General features: G+C 58.5%; 2 protein-coding genes across 7 annotated transcripts in view; both read left to right on the top strand.

Annotated features, from left to right (window-relative positions):
• The first annotated feature begins 1,401 nt into the window (after window positions 1-1,401).
• SLC25A41 (solute carrier family 25 member 41) lies at window positions 1,402-7,478 on the top strand. Of its 3 annotated transcripts, none has more exons than XM_070622735.1 (7): window positions 1,402-1,547; window positions 2,125-2,280; window positions 2,785-2,937; window positions 3,153-3,260; window positions 5,845-6,012; window positions 6,110-6,257; window positions 7,033-7,478. In XM_070622735.1, exons 1-7 carry the CDS (start codon window positions 1,527-1,529, stop codon window positions 7,203-7,205), a joined length of 927 nt encoding a protein of 308 aa, XP_070478836.1. In that variant the 5' UTR covers window positions 1,402-1,526; the 3' UTR covers window positions 7,206-7,478. The 3 variants fall into 3 exon arrangements, with proteins under 3 accessions (XP_070478836.1, XP_070478835.1, XP_070478834.1); XM_070622734.1 differs by lacking the exon at window positions 1,402-1,547 and adding an exon at window positions 1,584-1,941 and having other exon boundaries at window positions 3,198-3,260; XM_070622733.1 differs by lacking the exon at window positions 1,402-1,547 and adding an exon at window positions 1,584-1,941.
• A 1,299-nt stretch (window positions 7,479-8,777) lies between these two features.
• The window catches only part of KHSRP (KH-type splicing regulatory protein), an 11,641-nt gene continuing 1,426 nt past the window's right edge, over window positions 8,778-18,992 (top strand). Inside the window, exons 1-20 of one of the 4 annotated variants that reach the window (XM_070622729.1) lie at window positions 8,779-8,917; window positions 9,062-9,155; window positions 10,866-10,962; window positions 11,603-11,641; window positions 11,994-12,033; window positions 12,934-12,983; window positions 13,235-13,306; window positions 14,101-14,158; window positions 14,438-14,612; window positions 14,815-14,913; window positions 15,297-15,395; window positions 15,531-15,633; window positions 16,349-16,449; window positions 16,559-16,703; window positions 16,790-16,950; window positions 17,038-17,147; window positions 17,547-17,635; window positions 17,721-17,921; window positions 18,012-18,089; window positions 18,165-18,619. In XM_070622729.1, the coding sequence (XP_070478830.1) occupies window positions 8,898-8,917; window positions 9,062-9,155; window positions 10,866-10,962; window positions 11,603-11,641; window positions 11,994-12,033; window positions 12,934-12,983; window positions 13,235-13,306; window positions 14,101-14,158; window positions 14,438-14,612; window positions 14,815-14,913; window positions 15,297-15,395; window positions 15,531-15,633; window positions 16,349-16,449; window positions 16,559-16,703; window positions 16,790-16,950; window positions 17,038-17,147; window positions 17,547-17,635; window positions 17,721-17,921; window positions 18,012-18,089; window positions 18,165-18,442 (2,109 nt within the window). In that variant the 5' untranslated portion in view covers window positions 8,779-8,897 and the 3' untranslated portion in view covers window positions 18,443-18,619. Of the gene's footprint in view, window positions 9,156-10,865; window positions 10,963-11,602; window positions 11,642-11,993; window positions 12,034-12,933; window positions 12,984-13,234; window positions 13,307-14,100; window positions 14,159-14,437; window positions 14,613-14,814; window positions 14,914-15,296; window positions 15,396-15,530; window positions 15,634-16,348; window positions 16,450-16,558; window positions 16,704-16,789; window positions 16,951-17,037; window positions 17,148-17,546; window positions 17,636-17,720; window positions 17,922-18,011; window positions 18,090-18,164; window positions 18,620-18,992 lie in introns of those variants that run through there. The other 3 variants (XR_011540762.1, XM_070622728.1, XM_070622727.1) reach the window with 3 other exon arrangements.

The following is an 18,992-nucleotide window of genomic DNA, read 5'->3' as shown; positions in this document are numbered from 1 at the left end:
ACAGACAAACATTGCTGTTCTCACAGACCCTGCCTCCCAGTGGGGAGAGACGAATAATAAGAAACATATGTGAGCAACTGTACAGCAGTGGAGAAAGCAAAGGCGCTATGGGGAAAAATTAAGGACGGAAGGAGGGTAAGAAATCCTGCAAGGCAGAGTTTATGTTTTAAACAAGGTGGTCAGAGAAGGGCTCCCAGAGATGATATCTGAATACAGATTAAAAGATGGTGAGGGAGGGAGCCATAGGGATGACTAGGGAAACAGCATGCCAGGCAGAGGGAACAGCTTGTGCAAAGGCCCTGGGGCAGGATCGTGCTTACTGTGTTGGAGGAACATTGAGGAGGCCTGTGTGGCTGGAGCAGAGGGAGTGAGGGGGAAAGAGGGAGGAGGGAGGGCAGGGAGGTGACGGCGCAGGTTGTTTGTGGCCTGGGGGGCTGCGAGAAGGACTCAGCTTCAACCTGGAAGGACTCAACTGTGTCCCACCCTAAGAGGGAGCCTGGAGGGGTGTGGGCAGAGGGGAGCCGGCCCTGACTCAGGTGCTCACATGCGCCCTCTGGTGGGTGCTGTTGGGAAGACAGATTGGAGGATGAGGGCCGGTGCTGGGGACCCGGGCTGAGGCACCTGCACTGATCTAGCTGAGGGGATGACCGGGCTGGACCAGGGTGGTGGCTGTGGATATGGTAAAATGCAACCAGTTTCTAGATGCATTTTGAAGGTTAAGTTCACAGGATTTGATGACACCGTGTGGGCATGAAACGGGGGAACCGAGGATGACATCAAGGTTTTTGACCCAAACACCTGGGAGGATGGAAGTGCCCTCAGAGAAGACTCTCACTCGATCCTATTGACAACACTAGGCCGTGGAGTTTACCGTTACTTCCAATTTCCAGATGGGGAAACTGAAGCTCAGAGAAGTAAAGCAGATACTCCAAGGTCACACAGCAAGAAGTGTCTGAGACGGGATTCAAACCCAGGTCCTTCTCACTCTGAACCTATGCCTGTCTTACTTTGGGGACCAACTGTGTCCCTTTCTCCTAGAGCTCCAGAGCCTCCCCATCCTCCTTCATTTCCATCTCCTATTGCCGTGACAACAAAATGCCGTGTGTTTCGTTTCCTATGGTTGCTGTCACAAAGGACCACAAACATGGTGGCTTGAAACAACACACATGTTCTTCTGGAGGTCAGGAGCCTGACATGGGTCTCACAGAGCTACAATCAAGCTGTGCACGGGGCTGTGTTCCTTCTCCAGGGAGAATTGGCTGCCTGGCCTTTTCCAGCCTCTAAAGGCCTCCTGCAGCCCACGGCTCGTGGCCCTTCCTCCGTCTTCAAAGCCAGCAATGGCCGCCCAAGTCTTCCTCACATTGAGTCACTCCGATGCCTCCTCTTCTGCCTCCCCTTTTCCCTTTAAGGACTCATGAGGTTACATTGGGCCCACCCCAGTTAATCCAGAATCATCTCTCCATCTCCCCGTCAGCGGGTTAGCATCCTTAATTCCATCTGTGAAAGGAGTCCTCCCCTTGCTGAGGATGGACACCACACGTTCACAGGTGCGGAGGGATTAAGAAGTGGACTTTTTTGGGGGACAGACCCTCCCTCTGCCCGCCATATCCAGTGAGGTCACAAGGGCCTCTGTGACCTCATCAATTCCCTGGTACCCAAATTTACAAGATGCCCCTCCCACATGATTGCTAAGGATTTGAACCTAGATGTCTGGACCTTCCAGCTGCCATGGGGGCCCAACCTGAGGAAGCTCAGGGGCCTTTCTCGAGGGTCCAGACCCTGTTGAGGACAGTCAAGGCCTCACTCAGCAAAGCTGAGCCCCTGCCCCCGCCCCCACCCCCTCCCCCACCCCTCCCCTGGAACCCAGGCTGCACGCATGTGTACGGGTATGTGTTTGGGCACGTGGGTGAAAATAATTTGGAGCATCTCCCATCACAGCAGGTGAGCTTGGGAACCACGGGTCTCCCGGGACCCCCAGCCTGTCCCATCTGCATGGCCCACGCCCCTTCAAGCAGACCAAGAATTCCACCTTGAAGCAGTGGGGCCTCTCATGGGGGGCGGTGGGGAGGGGGTTCTGGAGATGTGTCCGGCTGAGTCTTGGTGGGAGCTGGGTCTGCCCCGCAGGTGCTGGACACGGGAGAGCAGCTGATGGTCCCCGTGGAGGTCCTGGAGCTGGATAACGCGGGGGCCTTGTGGAAGTTTCTGCTCTCGGGAGCCATGGCTGGGGCGGTGTCTCGCACCGGGACGGCCCCTCTGGACCGCGCCAAGGTGTACATGCAGGTGCGTGGGGAGCCCGGCCAGCGCCGGAGCCATCGAGGTGGGGATGGACGGAGGTGGAGCTGATGGAGCTCAGGCTGGGGGTGAGGGTGCAACTGGAAACAGGCATGAGGGTGCGGTTGGGACACGGTTTGGAGTTAGAAGATGCTGAATGGAGACGGGGTGGGAGCTGGAGTTGGGGTGACGACTCGATGCCCCGTGGGGATGGGGTGGAGATCGGGGAATCGGGGCTGGGGTCTTTGGATGGCTCTGATGACAAAACAGGACTGCAGAGGAGAGGAAGATGAGGCAGGAAATGGGAACGAGGGTCAGTGTTGGGTTTGGGTCTGGCCTGCATTACACAATTCCAGCCAGGGAAGGAGCTGGAGAAGGAACGGGGATGGGAGCGGGTACGGTTGGGGTTGGGTGGCTGAGGACAGGATGGGGTTGAGCACCAGGCTGGGATGGGGATGGAGATGGGGAGGAGGGGGGGCTCCTCACAGAGCTGCGGGGCCTCCCTACCCCCAGGTCTACTCCTCCAAGACGAACTTCTTGAACCTGCTGGGGGGGCTACGGAGCATGGTCCAGGAGGGCGGCTTCCGTTCCCTTTGGCGGGGCAACGGTATCAACGTCCTCAAGATTGCCCCCGAATACGCCATCAAGTTCTCCACGTTTGAACGGGTAGGGGGACGGGCTATGGGCTGCTTTCTCTAGCCCACCCTCAACCCCAAACCTCTCCTATAGCCCCCTCCCCGCCACCAAAGCCCAGATCCTTATCCAAGACACACTTTCACCCTCCACGACCCAGACCTCTGCCCCTGGATGGGTTTCAGGTAGAAGGATGGTTAGCTCACACTAACCGCCTCACCACCTCACGCTCCTCTCTCCTGTCCCAGTGTAAGAATTACTTCTGCGGAGTACATGAGTCTCCACCCTTTCAGGAACGACTCCTGGCTGGCTCCCTCGCCGTGGCCACCTCCCAGACGCTCATCAACCCCATGGAGGTGAGAAAATCTCGGCCCCGTTGCTGAAACACGAGGAAAATTCATTGCCAGCTGCTGCTGCTGCTTCCTCCATCTTCATCTTCTTCCTCCTCCCCCTTCTCCTCTTTTCCTTCTTCACGTGAGATGCGTATCAAACGTTTATTCCAGATGGCTACCCAGTCACCAACACTATTTACTATTTACTGAATGATCTGAGATGCCACTTTTGTAATTGACTAAGTTCCGGGATATATTTGGGCTTATTTCTGGCTTTTTTCTTCTTGTTGCTCTGGTGTCTGTTCACGCACTAGTATTTTTAATTTTTAATGAATAGACTTTATTTTGTAGAGCAGGTCAACGTTTACAGAAAAATTAAGCGGAAAATAGAGGGTTCCCATATACCTCTCTCTCGATATATACAAAGTTTTCACTGTTATTAACACCTTACATTAGGGAGACCATTTATTGCAATTGATGAGCCAATATTGATACATTGTTACTAATTTATCACGCTTCAATCTCGCGCTGTATCTTTCTATGAGTTTTGACAATGTTTAATGACATGTATCCACCATTACTGTATCAGAGTAGTTTCACAGCCCTAAAAATCTCCTGTGCCCCACCTATTCCTCCCTCCTTCCTTTCCCCCAATCCCTGATTATTTTACCATCTGTAGAGTTTTGCCTTCTGTCTGAATTTATTTATTTATTTTTTTGGTGAGGAAGATTGGCCCTGAGCTAACATCTGTGCCAATCTTCCTCTATTTTTTATGAGGGATGCCACCACAGCATGGCTTGACAAGCAGTGCTAGGTCCACGCCTGGGATCTGAACCTGAGAACCCCAGGCCGCTAAAGCAGAGCGCACCAAACTTAACCACTACACCACTGGGCCGGCCCCTGTCTTTAATTTTTGAGGCTTGATATTGTTTTATCATTCTCCATCCCTGCTCTTTTTTTTTTTTAATCAATTTTGCAGACTATTCTCCTCTGTTGATTTTTCTATAGAAACTTCACAAGCAACATGTCTAGTCGAGAAAACAAAATCACCTACTGGCATGTTTTACTGGGGTGGTGTTCAATTCATAAATATGCTTAGAGGTATTGCCATCTGTATGATGTTGGGTCGAATATCCAAAAACACTTCCATTTTCTCAAGTCTCCTTTAGGTCCTTTAATGGTCTTTTAAAGTTTTCTTCATATAATTTTCGTCTCGTTAAGTTTCTTTCAAAGTGTATTAATTTTCGATTGTTGCATAATAAATTACCACTCTTGGTAGCTTTAAATGATACAGATTTACTATCTCATTGTTTCTGTGGGTCATCTCTGGGCACTGGCTTGTCAGGTCCTCTGCTCGGGGTTTCATGAGGAGGAAATCAAGGTGTCGCTACTAACGAAACCATCTGAGGCTCAGATCCTCTGCCAAGCTCCTGGGTTCTTGGCAGAATTCAGTTTCTTATGGTTGTAGGACTGAGGTCCTGAGCTCCTAGAGGCCACCCTCTGTTTCCTGCCATGTGGTCCTCTCCACAAGAGTTTACTTGTTTTGTTTTTTTCTTTAAATATTCAAATCCAGAATTTTTTTTTTTTAGGTATCCTTTTTGGTGAGGAAGCTTGACCCTGAGCTAACATCTGTTGCCAATCTTCCCTTTTTTTTTTTCTTCTCCCCAAAGCCCCAGTACAAAGTTGTATATCCTAGTTGTAAGTCATTCTAGCTCTTCTACGTGGGATGCCGTCACAGCCTCACCTGATGAGCAGTGTGCAGGTCCATGCCCAGGATCCAAACTGGGGAACCCTAGGCCGCCAAAGTGGAATGCGCAAGCTTAACCAGCCAGCTACGGGGCCAGCCCCAGTTTGCTTAAGACCAACCAGAAAGTGTCTCTGAGTCTTCCAATCTCTCTGACTTCTGGCTCTGAGTCTCAAAAGACTCTCTTTCAAAAGGTGTGCCTGATTAGGTATGGCCCACCAGGGACAATTTTTCCTGATTCACTTAAAGTCAACTGCTTAGGGGCCTTCATTACATCTGCAAAATCCCTTCACCTTTGCCATATCATGTAACCTGATCAGGGGAGGGATATCCCATTGTATTCACAGGTCCAGCCCTTGCTCACAGTGTGTGTGTGGGGGGGGGGGGGGTGGATTAGAGCATGCATACCAGGGGGGTGGGAATTTTGGGGACTACCTTAGAATTTGGCCTACCACACTTGGTGTTCTGTCTTTTTTGCACCACTGCAGAGTTGCAAAAATTTTTATATTGGGGCATTTCATAAAAATTCCAAATTTTTGGCTTCTTTTGGGAAACTGGCAGATCTGGCCACCGAGGGCTCATACTTCCACGGTGCTATGTGTATGGCTGGTGCTAGGTGGAAGTTGCCACAGACCTCACTCAGCTCACATCGCTTCCCTTCCCTCTTGACCCCTGTCACCCTTGAGCTTCTGGCCGCTGGGCTGAGAGCACACACAGGCCAAGGGAGCTGAGGCTCTGGGTTTGAAACCCAGCTGTGCACATTCCTGAGCAGCTTCCTCGTTTGCAGATGGGACGGTGGCCACTGTGGAGGGTTCTTTGGGAGGATTAAAGCAAATGAGCCGTCTTACTCCTCACCCTCCCCAGGTGCTGAAGACACGGCTGACCCTGCGCCGGACAGGCCAGTACAAGGGGCTTCTGGACTGTGCCAGGCAGATCCTGGAGCGGGAAGGCACGAGGGCCCTCTATCGTGGCTACCTGCCCAACATGCTGGGCATCATCCCATATGCCTGCACCGACCTGGCCGTCTACGAGGTAGGGGTCCCTCGGGGTGGGGGCGGTGGGGGGCGTGGCACCGGGGGCGTGAACCCAGGCATGTAATGAGCTTCCTCCTGGCCCCTTTCTCTTGTAGACGCTCAGGTGCTTCTGGCTGAAGTCAGGCAGGGACATGCAGGACCCTAGTGGCCTGGTCAGTCTGTCGTCCGTGACGCTGTCCACGACCTGTGGCCAGATGGCCAGTTACCCACTGACTTTGGTGCGCACCAGGATGCAGGCCCAAGGTCAGCCTGGCCCTGGTGGCCCCTGCGCATGCCCCTCACCCATTGCCTCAGCTCTGGATGTTTTCGTGTCCCAAAACTGACCCCCAAACCGCCCACATCTGTTCCTGGCCACCTTTGCTGACCCCCGAACCCACCACGACTTACACTCACCCCCAAATCTGATCCTGGCCCTCAAATGAACCCTACAGATCACTAAAGTGAACACCCATCTCTCGACCGGCCCCGACAACTCACCCCAATTACGACCCAGGTCCAAAACTCAAGACATATATTCCCCAAATGACCTCCAAACTTTTTCAAATCAGATCCAGCCCTCAACTGGCTCCAAAAGTCGAAATGGCTCCTAAATTGGCCGAATCTGACCCTTAGATGTCCCAAAATTCAAAACCACTTCCGCCACTACCCTGAGAACTCCCCAAATGTGACTTCCCCAAATGGACTGTCAGCCCCTAAACCAATTTACAAACATCCAAACAGGTGCTTAGCCCACTACCCTCATCTTGAAAATGTCCCCAAATGACCCCTTAGCACATTCTCCAAATCTCCAGATCTTAGAAATTCTCTCTCAAATAAGCCCAGATGTTCTCTAAGATGTTCCTGAAAGTGAGTCCTAAAATGCCGGCCCCTCACTCTCCCCAAACACCTTTTCAACTGACCCCAGGACCCTTGCCCCTGGCTTTGCCCTCATTCCCCAACATTTCAGCCCCTCCCAACCCCCACCCAGGAGGCTGGGTCGTCTCTGGCTGAGGCCCTGATCTTGCCCCTGTCTCCGCAGACACCATGGAGGACTCAAACCCCACCATGCGTGGAGTCTTCCAGCGGATCCTGGCCCAGCAGGGCTGGCCCGGGCTGTACCGAGGCATGACCCCCACGTTACTGAAGGTGTTGCCGGCAGGTGGCATCAGCTGCATGGTGTACGAAGCCATGAAGAAGACCCTGGGGGTATAGACAGTGAACTAGGTGATACACCCTGGGCAGAAATGGACAGGAGGATCCAGTGTCCCTTGGCCCCAGTGAGCCCTCCAAGCTTGGGCCCCGGGGCAGTTTTTGTCAAGAGAAGCAGGCTGGGAGCCTGGGTCAGAAGATTCCTGGGGCCCCCTCCCCAGGGTGCAGCCGGGGACTAGTCCGGACTCCAGTTTGGCTCCTTGTGGCCTCTCCTGGCTCCAGGGCGAAAGGGTGAATGTGGAGACCACCAGGAGTAAAGAGATGGTTTCTGCTGGACGTGTCTGGGGATACTTGGGTGGAGGAGGGGGGCTGGGGACCTGGATGCCTGGGTCCAAGACAGCAGCTGGATATCTGAAATCTCTGGCTCCAAGAGGGGAGCTGGGAACCCGGGCTTCCTGGAGGAGGGCTGGGCCCCTCGGTCCTGAGTGGGAACTGGAAGCCTGGATGATGCCTGGCTCCAGGAGAGAAGTTGAAGGCTCGGATTGGAGCTTGGAGCTCGGCTCCCGGGACCTTATGTGAAGCGGGTGTGGGGTGTGGAATTAGGGTCTGGGATCCCTCGGTCCTGGGAGCGAACCAATGGCCCCAGACCCTTGAGTTCGGGAGGCAGCTGAGTCCGTGAGTCCTGGAAGGGAAGTGGGGGGCTCCAGATCCCTGGGTGGAAAGAGGAGAACAGGTACAGGGGATCCCTGGGTTTCCTCCTGCTCTCTGGCCACCCCCATCCCCGGAAGCACCCTATCTCCAAGGCCTCAAGCCGGCCACGTGCCCGGCCTAGCCAGCCAGGCTCCTGGGGCGCTAACCCAGACGTCAGGCCTGAATCCCGGCAGCCGGTCGCTGCCGCCCACGTCGGCTGCCATTCACTCCCGCTCCGGCTAATCCCCGCTAGCCTCCGGCGGCCGGCTCCGCCCCAATGCAGGTGCCCTTCCATTGGCTCCCACCAAAGCTGGGCACCTTCACTTCCTTCACTGCCATTTGTCCGAAGTGGTGTCAGTCACCTTACACCCGCCCCCGTCGCTCAGCCATTGGCTTAGAAGTCAGGGCTGGAAAAGGATTCTGGTTAACAGAAGAAGCAATCTAGCCCAAAGCCAAGCGCATCCCCCAGAACTCGTCGGGGATTGGATTAAATTGACTGCCAATCTTCACAACAACCGCCTTCCGCGTGTCCTCATTGGTTTGCGTACACGACTATCGCACCGGGCGCCCGCCCAGCCCGTTCAAAGCGGCCTTTCGCCAGGCCCGCTCCTTCCTGTCCGCTTGACTCTTCGGAGCCCGGCAATCCGGCTCTGAAGCCGCCCCGCGATTCTGAAACTCCCGCTTCATTGGGCCTCCCGGCTTCTCGGATCGCCTCGATTTGCCCTCCCAGCGCCGGCAGCCCGCAGCCCATTGCCTCCGAGAGCTGTCGGTCACGCGGCGCCTCCCGCCCACTGCGTCTCGCGGCGCTCCAATTGGCCGCCCGCCTCCGGAGCCCGCGATTGGTGTCCTGGGAGCGGCGGCCGCCTCCCATTGGCCTGGCGGCACCGTCCGTCACGCCGGCGGCGGGAGGGGCGTCCTTCTCCCCCCTCGTCGTCTTCCCAGCCGCTGGCTTCCCAGAGTGCTCCGCGGCCGTGTGGAGCGAGGCCTTGTTCCCGCGTTGAGCCGCCGCCGCCGCCGCCTCCTCCTCAGCTTCAGCCTCCGCGCCAGGCCCGGCCCCGCCGCGCCATGTCGGACTACAGCACCGGAGGACCCCCGCCCGGGCCACCGCCGCCCGCCGGCGGAGGCGGGGGTTCCGGGGGAGCAGGGGGCGCCGGGGGAGGCCCTCCGCCGGGCCCGCCGGGCGCGGGGGACCGGGGCGGCGGCGGCCCGGGCGGCGGCGGCCCGGGCGGGGGGTCGGCCGGGGGCCCCTCGCAGCCGCCCGGCGGGGGCGGCCCGGGGATCCGCAAGGACGCCTTCGCCGACGCCGTCCAGCGGGCCCGTCAGGTGAGGAGGCCGCGGGCCCGAGGGGCGCGCGCGCGCGCGCGCGCGGGCGGGGGAGGGGGCGGGGTCACGTGCGCGCGCGCGGGGTCGCGGTGGGGGGGGGGCCGGGGCCGCCGCGGGGTCACGTGGGGCGGGAGGCCGCGGCCGGGGCGCCTCGAGGGCGGTTGACCCCTTGCAGGGGAAGGGGCGTTCGGGGGGGGGGTCCCTCGGAGCGGCCCCGGGGTGTGCAGGGGCGCGGGGACTCACTTTGGGGGCCCCCGTTTAGGATCCACGAGGGTTTGCCCCGCTCTCCTGGAAGCAGAGGGTCTGTTTCCCGCGGGGAAGGTCTTGCCTGGCCCCCAGGTCCCCATCGGGGCACTGAGCCCTGTTTCCCCCCAGCCCAGCCCCATTTCTGCCCGCTCCCCAGGATCGAAGGACTTTGAGGGGGAAAGTTCTTCTTCTCGCGCCTGGAAAGTGGAAAGGGGACCTTTCTGCTGCCAGAGTGGCCGGGCACTTAGGCGATATGGAGAGGGTGGGCATAAGGGGCTGGCTCTCGTGGATGCTTCCGGTGGCTTGAAAGCGTGGTCTGTCTCTTTGGGGGAAGGAGGGGAGGGTCCCCTCACTGTGTTTCGAGGGGAGATGACAACAGAGAGGTGTCACATGCTGGTGTCGCTGACCGCCCCAGCTCCATTTGCGGCCTCCCCACCGCCCTGGCGGGGAGGAGGCCGGTGGCAGGCTAGGACTTTGCCGCCTCTTTCAGGAAGCAGACGATCGAGTGCGTTCTAGGGGATTGTCCCAGTGCCTCCAGGGCAGGGTGGGAGGTCCCGTTAGGTGGACGCCCTGTTTCTGCCCCGGGTCATCTGTGGCTTTGTCACCTCTGGAGTGGGATCCACCTGGGTGCTGACAGAGCTGAGCTGTCTTGTTTAAGAAGTATCTACAACTGGGGGGGGGGTGATGGTGGCGTCTGTTGAGGTGGGGTAGGGCTTCATTTGGGCATCCTGTGAGCTTCGGCTCAAAGTGTTAAAAAAGAGAAAGAGAGATGAAAAGATAGAGCTGTAGCTCATGGTTTGTGTTTTTCTGGAAAATTTGTAATCACCCCATAAGTAGACTCCTGTCTTGAGTTTCTTGGATTGGGGTTTATTTGAAGTTGCTCTTCTTGTGTCTAGAATGTAACATGTGGTCCAAAAGCATCTTTTGTTTTGGTCCAATGAAGATTTCAGGTGCCTTGAAGCTAAAACTTCCCCAAGATTTTGTTCCACAAATGCAAAGATTTTGAGGGTGAAGGAGGTAAAGGGAATGCTCCTGAGCATCCCAGAAGGACCGGCCGCAGTCACACTTTCTGGATCTCTGTGCTGGGCACTCGGGCAAGGAAGTGTCTGGAAGTTCTCCCTGGTGGAGATGAGCTGAGGAGCCTCCCGGGCTCCCGTTCCGTTTACCTCTAGGACGAGTCAGTGTGGGCTACAGTCTGGCCACAAACAATTTAAGTACAAATCACACAGAGAAAGGGAGTTTTGAAATTCCTGGATAGCTCTTGAACTCTGAGGCCTTAGATGAAAACTCTTTCTAGAATGTCTTAAGCAACAGTCTCTTTCTTAAATCAGGGGAAGGCCACTCCCGGGCCAGGCAGCAAGAGCTCTCGGGTTCTCCTGAGCCGGAGGTGTTCTGAGTTGATCTGGGCCCCACGGAGGATTGGTTTTGGTGGTAATTCTTCTGTGCTTGCAACTTTATTTCTAGATTGCAGCCAAAATTGGGGGCGACGCTGCTACGACAGTGAATAACAGCACTCCGGATTTTGGTTTTGGGGGCCAAAAGAGACAGCTCGAGGATGGAGGTAACTGCCTGCCAGGAGTGGGGCGGGGGGTAGAGAGCGAGGGGCCTTTGTCTGTGCGGGGTCCAGAAGACGGGAGGCCTGCTGCCATTTGGTCTTTGAAACCCTCAGCAGTCCCAGCTTTGTTCGTTCTTTTTGTTTGGTCTGCCGCCCTGACGTATCAGGTGGCTGAGAGGAGGGCAGGCTGATTGTGACCGGGTCTAAGTTGTAAGTTCTCCAGACCGTCCCTCCCCTTCTGGTGGGCTGGGGACATGCTGGTGGTCTTATCGCGGCCCCGCAGAAGCAAAGGGTGGCCGGCCCTGGGGCACGCAGCATGGCGCACAGGAGCCAAAAGGATGGACTCTGCGATCAGCCACACTGCTTTCAGCGGGGACCCCCTGCCCCCCAGGCGGGTCCCGCCCTCGGCTGGGGGGACTCGGTGCAGCCATTGGTGTGCCCCCATTATAAAGGGCTGCTTTACCCTGCGTGTCGGTGGCAGGGGCGCTGAAGTTTGGACCCCCTCTGGGCTGGGTCCCTGCCATGCTCCTGTCTCAGCTGTGGTGTTGGGGGAGGGGGATTGGGCCGGGACATGTGGCTCCAGCGTCGGGTTTGAGGCAGCTGGGGGTGGGTGGGAGCTTCATCTGACAGCCCCTCTCTCTCACAGACCAGCCGGAGAGCAAGAAGCTCGCTTCCCAGGGAGACTGTAAGTCCACCGCGCGACTCAGGCAGAGGGCAGCCTCGGGGGCGCGAGAGGCTTGTCGGAAGCAGGAGCTAGAAGCACTGAGCAGACAGCACTTCTCCTTTATGGAGGCTCTAGGTTTTCATCCTCGGGGGCCCAAGAGCTTTAGGGGTCCCGGAACCCCCAGAAATTGAGACGGAGATACTGGGTGCATCTGCTGTTGGGAGGAGGGTCCCGTAGTGCTCAGGTGCCGGGGAAGCTCAGAAGCACTGTCACAAGTGCTGGTCGCCCGTGCGGGCAGGAGGACCTGGGGCCAGCAGCGCGCGGGTCCCAAAGAGGAGCCAGGCCAATCTTCCTTTCGCTTTTCTCTCTGCAGCCATCAGTTCTCAACTGGGACCCATCCACCCTCCCCCCAGGTGAGCTGAGCTTCTGTCCATTGTCTTTGGCCTGTCTTACCGACCTGGGACAGTGGGTCTGGGGTCTGCGCCGTTTAGGGCCTTGTCTCCATTGCTGGTCAACCACTGAGGGGGCGTACGGGCAGAGGAGCTGCATTCGTCCCTCGTACGTCCTTGTCTGGGCCATAAGAAGGAGGAGGTTCTGGTCATCAGCCGTGATGACATAGGGCTTGTCTCTGCGCCCTATTGCTTCTTTTGTGGGGTGGGGACATGGGAGCACAGACATCCATCTTCCTAGAGGAAGCTGGGGACTGGCCTTGGTTTTTGCATCTGTCTTCTGCAGGGGCTTGTTCCCTGAGCTGGTGGAGCTGGGGGTCTCTCCTCCCTCCCTGCCCCGATGACCTCGGTCGTCTGACTTAAAATCCTTTCTGAAAGACCACGTTGTTTGGTTTTTTAACAGGCTGGAAGTTTTGCAAAATAACGATAAAAACGACTTACTAGGAAAATGAAATAAAAAAGATAACTGAATTTTTGTCTTTTTTAAGTAAAGTCAACAGGTGTGAAATGACTCGATCAGATTGCCATCAAAGTGTTTAGGGCTTGCTCTCACCCTGAGTCAGTGGGGCAGCACCAGTCCAGGGGCCATGCTGCCCCAAGCCCAGCCTCTCGTGGCCCGGATGGGGAAACTGAGGCCTTGAGAGGTGGAGTGACTTGCTGTGGGGAGACAGAGCCCCGTGCCGTAGTCAGACTCAGCTCAGGCCTGTGGGTTCTTGGTCCCATGTTAGAGGAAGCAGGGTCAGAGGCCATTGGTGTCGAGGGCCCCCAGGGGCAGGGGCTGTTGTGCTAGGAGACCGTGTGGCCCTTCCGTCCCCCTCCACTTCTTTTCCGCTTGAGACTGACTTTCATCGTCTGTCTTTGCAGGACTTCGATGACAGAAGAGTACAGGGTCCCCGACGGCATGGTGGGACTAAGTGAGTGTGGGTCACCGTGCTCAGGGACACCCATTCTCCACCCCTCTCGGGGCCAGGGTCTGGGGAGCACCTGCGGCCCAGAAGCTTTCAGTCTGAGGCCTCCCATGTTCTGCTCTCACCCATTCTCTCTGGGTTGGGGGCATGGCAGAGCTCTCCACGGGGAGCTACCCCCTTAACACCAGCGGGGCGGGAACCCCTGCTACTGTCTTCAGTGCTGTCAGTCTCTGATTTTCTCCCTTCTCTCCACCTAGTCATTGGCAGAGGAGGCGAACAGATCAACAAAATCCAGCAGGATTCAGGCTGCAAGGTCCAGATTTCTCCAGGTACGAGAGAGCCAGACTCGTGCTAGCATGGGCACTGGGCTGGGCCCACGGCAGGCTTAGGTCTCTGTGCTTTGTAAATAACCCCCTAACTCGCTGTGACTGGAGAGAAGTGACACGGGGGGCTTGTGTTTGTTGAGCGCTTTCTGTGTGCCAGGCTCAGCGCAGTAGCTCAACTGGTACAGCGCCTCGAGGCTAGCTGCAACTGTTGTTTTCTTTCATTCTACAATTGGCGGGGAGGGCTCTGTGGAAGATGTAGAATCGACAGAGAATCTGGTCCAGACCCTGCTCTGAAACATTTGGTTAAGCCGCCCCGTAAACTAAACTAGTGGAAAGTTGGCGTGAATACGTGAGGGTCGGGGGTGCGGTAGATAGAACAGCTTGGAGGGCTGGCCTGGGTTTCCGTCCCGGTTCTTCTGCTCACCTGCCTGCGCCTACTGGGCAGGGGTTCCTGAAGATAGGTCTAGTGCATGTGGAGTTGTTGGCTGGGAGGGGTGCTGTGATCATCAGGGGTAGGGGGAGTGGCCCAGGTTTTGGACCTTCTGGAATCGGCCTTTCCTTCCACTTTGTCTTTTTCTTTAAAAGTTTTGACTCCCTTCTGGACTCGAAGCTTCCTGACCTTAGCCTTGCATATTGCAGCCTCCCAGGTGTTTGGGGAGGTAAACTGATTTGTCAGGCTGCTGAGTGGCGGGAGAAGTGGCCGCTGGTTGTTCTGGAAGTTTCCTCACCCCCCTAGAAGGCCTTTCTAGTGTCCTCAGATCCAGGAAGGCATTGATCTTATTTCCTTTTGTCTCCAGACAGCGGCGGCCTGCCCGAGCGCAGTGTGTCCTTGACAGGAGCCCCGGAGTCCGTCCAGTAAGTCCCTGGCTGGGCCTGTCACCACGATGAGCGAGCGGGCAGCAGCCCTCTCGGTCCCTTTGAAAGTTGGGGTTGACTTGCACGCCATGGCCCTCAACCCCCGCCGTCTCCAGAGGGGTGTGCTGACACACGGATTCCTCCGCCTCCTAAGATCTGGGAAACCTGGCCCGGATTGCCGCAGACGCATGTGTTCCAGTCGCCTCCTTCTCTTTGAGCTGGGGGGCCGCTGGGCCAGTGTTCCTTCAGGTGATAGCATTCTGCTCTTCCCCTTCCCAGGAAAGCAAAGATGATGCTGGATGACATCGTCTCTCGGGGTCGTGGCGGCCCCCCAGGACAGTTCCATGACAACGCCAACGGCGGCCAGAACGGCACGGTACAGGAGATTATGATTCCTGCCGGGAAGGCTGGCCTGGTCATTGGCAAAGGCGGGGAGACGATTAAGCAGCTGCAGGTGAGGGGGTAGGAGGACAGCGGCCCCTTCCATCCCAGGAGAGTTCCCTTCCTGTGTGTGTGTCTCACATGCACACACACACAGGCACATTGACTGCTTGGCTGGAGTCTTTTGTCCTTGGGGTCGCGCCCGCCCCACGCGTGCGCCAGCCCCGGGAAGTCCCGTGGAAGCCCAGCCCTGACAGTCAGCATTACTTGCACAGGAGCGAGCTGGAGTGAAGATGATTTTAATTCAAGACGGTTCCCAGAACACAAACGTGGACAAACCTCTCCGGATCATTGGGGATCCTTACAAAGTGCAGGTGGGTGCACCCTCGGGGCTGGGGCTGCTGGAGAAGCGAGGCCGGCGAGTCAGCAGGGGTCTGCCTTTGCTGGAGACTATGATCGAGCGTAGGGTGGAGAGGTTTTGAAGAGCGCTGGCTTTGAAGTGAGCGCAGAACTCAGGTCCTGGTGCTGAACTCTTTCCTCTCAGTCGTTGGTGCGCGAGCAAGCGGCCTAAACCCTTGAGCTTCCGTTTTCTTATCTGGAAAATGTGGGTGCAGGTCGTGCCTGCCTCTCAGGGTGGCAGATAAAGTGCTCAGCCCACGTGTGTCGGTCCTCAGCCCCGTGACCCCTCAGGACGGGGGACGCTGGCGGGCGGGGGCAGCCAGACTCGCCACGTGCGCCATACCCTGTGTGTTTGCAGCAAGCTTGCGAGATGGTGATGGACATCCTTCGGGAGCGTGACCAGGGCGGCTTTGGGGACCGGAATGAGTATGGATCCCGGATTGGCGGGGGCATTGACGTGAGTACAGGCCTCCAGCCCATGGATGGAGGGCCTTGGCGTGGGGATGGCTCTTCTCCTGGCCGTTGGGCAGCAGAGGGCAGCAGAGCTGCCAGGGTAGAACCCAGCTGACCCTGTGCCTCCCTCCCTCCTCAGGTGCCAGTGCCCAGGCATTCTGTCGGTGTGGTCATCGGCCGGAGCGGAGAGATGATCAAGAAGATCCAGAATGACGCCGGTGTGCGGATACAGTTCAAGCAAGGTCAGGGCCCAGCTCAGGAGATGAGCCAGGCGGCAGGGCGTGGGCAGCCACTTCTGTCCTTGTAGGAGCACTTAGGCTCCGTTTAGGCTCCGTTGCGGGCAGCTTGGCACCGCGGTTAGCCTGTTCAGCCTCTTTGCGGGGCCTCGTGACTCCTAGACCAGTCGTGAGGACGTGCTGTGTCTCCTTCCATGAGACAGCCACGTGAGAGTCCACGATGGGCAGACATTCCAGGTCCAGAGGGAGTGTTTTCCTCTGCCGTCAAGTGTCCCCTTCCGCCTCTCCACCCCATGGCCCCTCCCACCACGGCAGCCGGGGTGCCCTGCGCTGGGTCAGCTGGCTCCCCCAGCTTCCAGCTCCTGCCAGGCCTCAGGGAGCGGCTCTGGGTGGCAGGTGTGTGCAGGGCGGGCCTTCATTTACTCTTCAGAGATTCGTTGCTCTGAGTTCCGTGAGAGGCGTCCGTCAGCTTTGGGGGTGCCAAGCATAGACGGGAGCCTCAGCCGCCAACTGCCGTGGCTGCTCGGCTTCCTTCTTGGGAACTGAGCCCGCCGGCCTCCTTCCCGGCTCCCAAGTACGGGGCCTGCGGCTGGCGGCACTGAGTCTGAGCTATTTCAGACTGCCCCCTTGGCGCGGCAGTGCCCGGGGAGGCAGTGCTCTAAGGCTGTGGGGTTGTGCTTCTCATAAATCCCTCTCTCTGCTCTCTGGGTGCTTGCCGCAGATGACGGGACGGGTCCCGAGAAGATCGCTCACATAATGGGGCCCCCGGACCGGTGCGAGCATGCAGCACGGATCATCAATGACCTCCTCCAAAGCCTCAGGGTGGGTGACGGGGCCATGGGGAGGGGCTGGTGTGGGCCGAGGGGGCAGCCGGCCCTCCCAGGAGCCGGGCTGGCTTCCTGCCTTGATCCTCCATCTCTCTGTCTTGCAGAGTGGGCCCCCAGGCCCTCCAGGGGGTCCTGGCATGCCCCCAGGGGGCCGGGGCCGAGGAAGGGGCCAGGGCAACTGGGGCCCGCCTGGCGGGGAGATGACCTTCTCCATCCCCACGCACAAGTGCGGGCTGGTCATCGGCCGAGGTGAGTAGGGACCCCCCGTACCATGTGCCATCCCTCCCCCGCGCTATCCTCCCACCCTCCCTTCACTGCCTGGGACCCCCCCACAGGTGGCGAGAACGTGAAAGCCATAAACCAGCAGACGGGCGCCTTCGTCGAGATCTCCCGGCAGCTGCCGCCCAACGGGGACCCCAACTTCAAACTGTTCATCATCCGCGGCTCACCCCAGCAGATCGACCATGCCAAGCAGCTCATCGAGGAGAAGATTGAGGTGGGCTCAGGGAGGGTGCTGGGAGCCTGAGCTCGGCTCCTGTCTCCCTCCCTCCCCACTGACCTTGTCCCATTCTCCATTTTCCAGGGTCCCCTCTGCCCAGTCGGACCAGGCCCTGGGGGTCCAGGCCCTGCCGGCCCCATGGGGCCCTTCAACCCCGGGCCCTTCAATCAGGGGCCTCCCGGGGCTCCCCCTCAGTGAGTATTCTCTCAGCTTCCTGGGATTTGGGATGTAGGGGTGGCTGTGTTGGCAAGAAGAGCAACCGGCCTCGTTTCCTTTTGCCACTGAGAGGGCCATCCTGCCTTCTGGAAGTTCTCATTGTGCAGGCCGCAAACACGGCCGTCCAGCTCGTCTTACAGGTGCCGTATTTAAGCAGCCGTCGGTGCCGATCCTAGCCTCCTAGTGTAATCCGGGTATTTGAATTTGGGGACTCGCACGTCCTTGGGCGCACGTAGCTGGTGTCCTCACGCCTTTCTCTGGGCGAGGAGCCTGTGGCTCTGCGCAGGCCGTGGTCAGGGCCTGGCCCACTTCCTCCTGGCCATCCTGCCCCTTGGAGCAGCCCCAGCTCACCTGTTCCCCTCTTTCTTGCCCCGCAGTGCTGGAGGCCCCCCTCCTCACCAGTACCCACCCCAGGGCTGGGGCAATACCTACCCCCAGTGGCAACCGCCTGCTCCTCATGACCCAAGTAAGTAAAGCCGCCCGGGCAGGGGGCAGGACGGGGCCTGGGTGCCAAGGGGCCGCCCCTCAGCCCGCCCTTCCACCTCCCGCAGACAAAGCCGCTGCGGCTGCTGCAGACCCCAACGCCGCCTGGGCCGCCTACTACTCACACTACTACCAGCAGCCTCCAGGCCCTGTGCCCGGCCCCGCACCGGCCCCCGCGGCCCCACCCACCCAGGGCGAGCCCCCTCAGCCCCCGCCCACCGGCCAATCGGACTACACTAAGGCCTGGGAAGAGTATTACAAAAAGATCGGTGAGTGTGCGGCCGCAGGGGCTCCTGGCAGCCAGAGGGAGCGGGAGGGCTGCGGCCGGGCCGGCTCTGACCTCTTCGGGGCCTCCGCAGGCCAGCAGCCCCAGCAGCCCGGAGCACCCCCGCAGCAGGACTACACGAAAGCCTGGGAGGAGTACTACAAGAAGCAAGGTGAGCCGGGGGCCGCAGGGCAGGGTCTGGCCCGCTCTCCCCAGCCACCTGCACTCACCCTCTGCACCCCCATAGCTCAAGTGGCCAGCGGAGGGGGTCCGGGAGCACCGCCAGGCTCCCAGCCGGACTACAGCGCCGCCTGGGCTGAATATTACAGACAGCAGGCCGCTTACTACGGACAGACTCCAGGTCCTGGCGGCCCCCAGCCTCCACCCACACAGCAGGGACAGCAGCAGGCAAGTGGGAATTGCCACCCTCCTCCTCCTCCTTTTTCCTTCCAACCCCCGGCCACCGTCCATCCTGCCTTAGTGGGTAGCGCCGGAAATCCCTTCCCCTGCGGGGTGTGTCCTTGATGCCTGCAGCGGGGGCCGTGTGGCCAGAGGTCTCCGGGAGTCCCCGTGAGCCGGGGGACGTGTGCGCTGGGTCCACGAAGAGGCCTCCCTCCGCCGGCCCGCTTGTTCCTGTGTAACGCTGTTGTGATGCTGGGGGAGAGCGGAAGCAAACGCCAGGTGGAACTGTGGAACTGGTGGGTAGTCCTGGGGGTGGGGCAGGCCATCGCTCCAACATTGATCGCCGTCCTGGCTGCTAACTCGCTCACTCAAAATCTGGCCACTTGGGAAGAAAACGGATCTGTTTTCCCCTCTTCTGCATTACTTTTTTGGGTTTTGTTCTTTTTAGTCTTTATTTTTAAACCCACGATCTTTCCCCGTGTCCAAGTGACTGTGTGTGTTGCCGGCGGCCCCCGCGGGGGTCAGCCCTGGCTCTGGCAGGTCTCGGGGAGCCTGCCCAGGGGCCCGGCCTCGGGACCCCGCACTCCCTCCGCCAGGGCCTGGCTGCCTCTGCCTGCGCGCCCGCCTCTGTGTCCCGGTCTTGTCTGTGAAGTGGGCATGACGATCGCTGCCA

Source organism: Equus przewalskii, chromosome 6, assembly GCF_037783145.1.
Source record: "Equus przewalskii isolate Varuska chromosome 6, EquPr2, whole genome shotgun sequence".
NCBI lineage: Eukaryota > Metazoa > Chordata > Mammalia > Perissodactyla > Equidae > Equus > Equus przewalskii.
This window is presented reverse-complemented; position numbering and strand designations above follow the sequence as displayed.

Coding starts and splice junctions, on each gene's coding strand:
- SLC25A41 (XM_070622733.1), top strand. CDS start 1,729: ATGGGGGCCCAACCTGAGGAAGCTCAGGGGCCTTTCTCGAGGGTCCAG. Junction 2,281..2,784: donor GCGCCAAGGTGTACATGCAG/GTGCGTGGGGAG, acceptor CCCTACCCCCAG/GTCTACTCCTCCAAGACGAA. Junction 3,261..5,844: donor CGCTCATCAACCCCATGGAG/GTGAGAAAATCT, acceptor CACCCTCCCCAG/GTGCTGAAGACACGGCTGAC.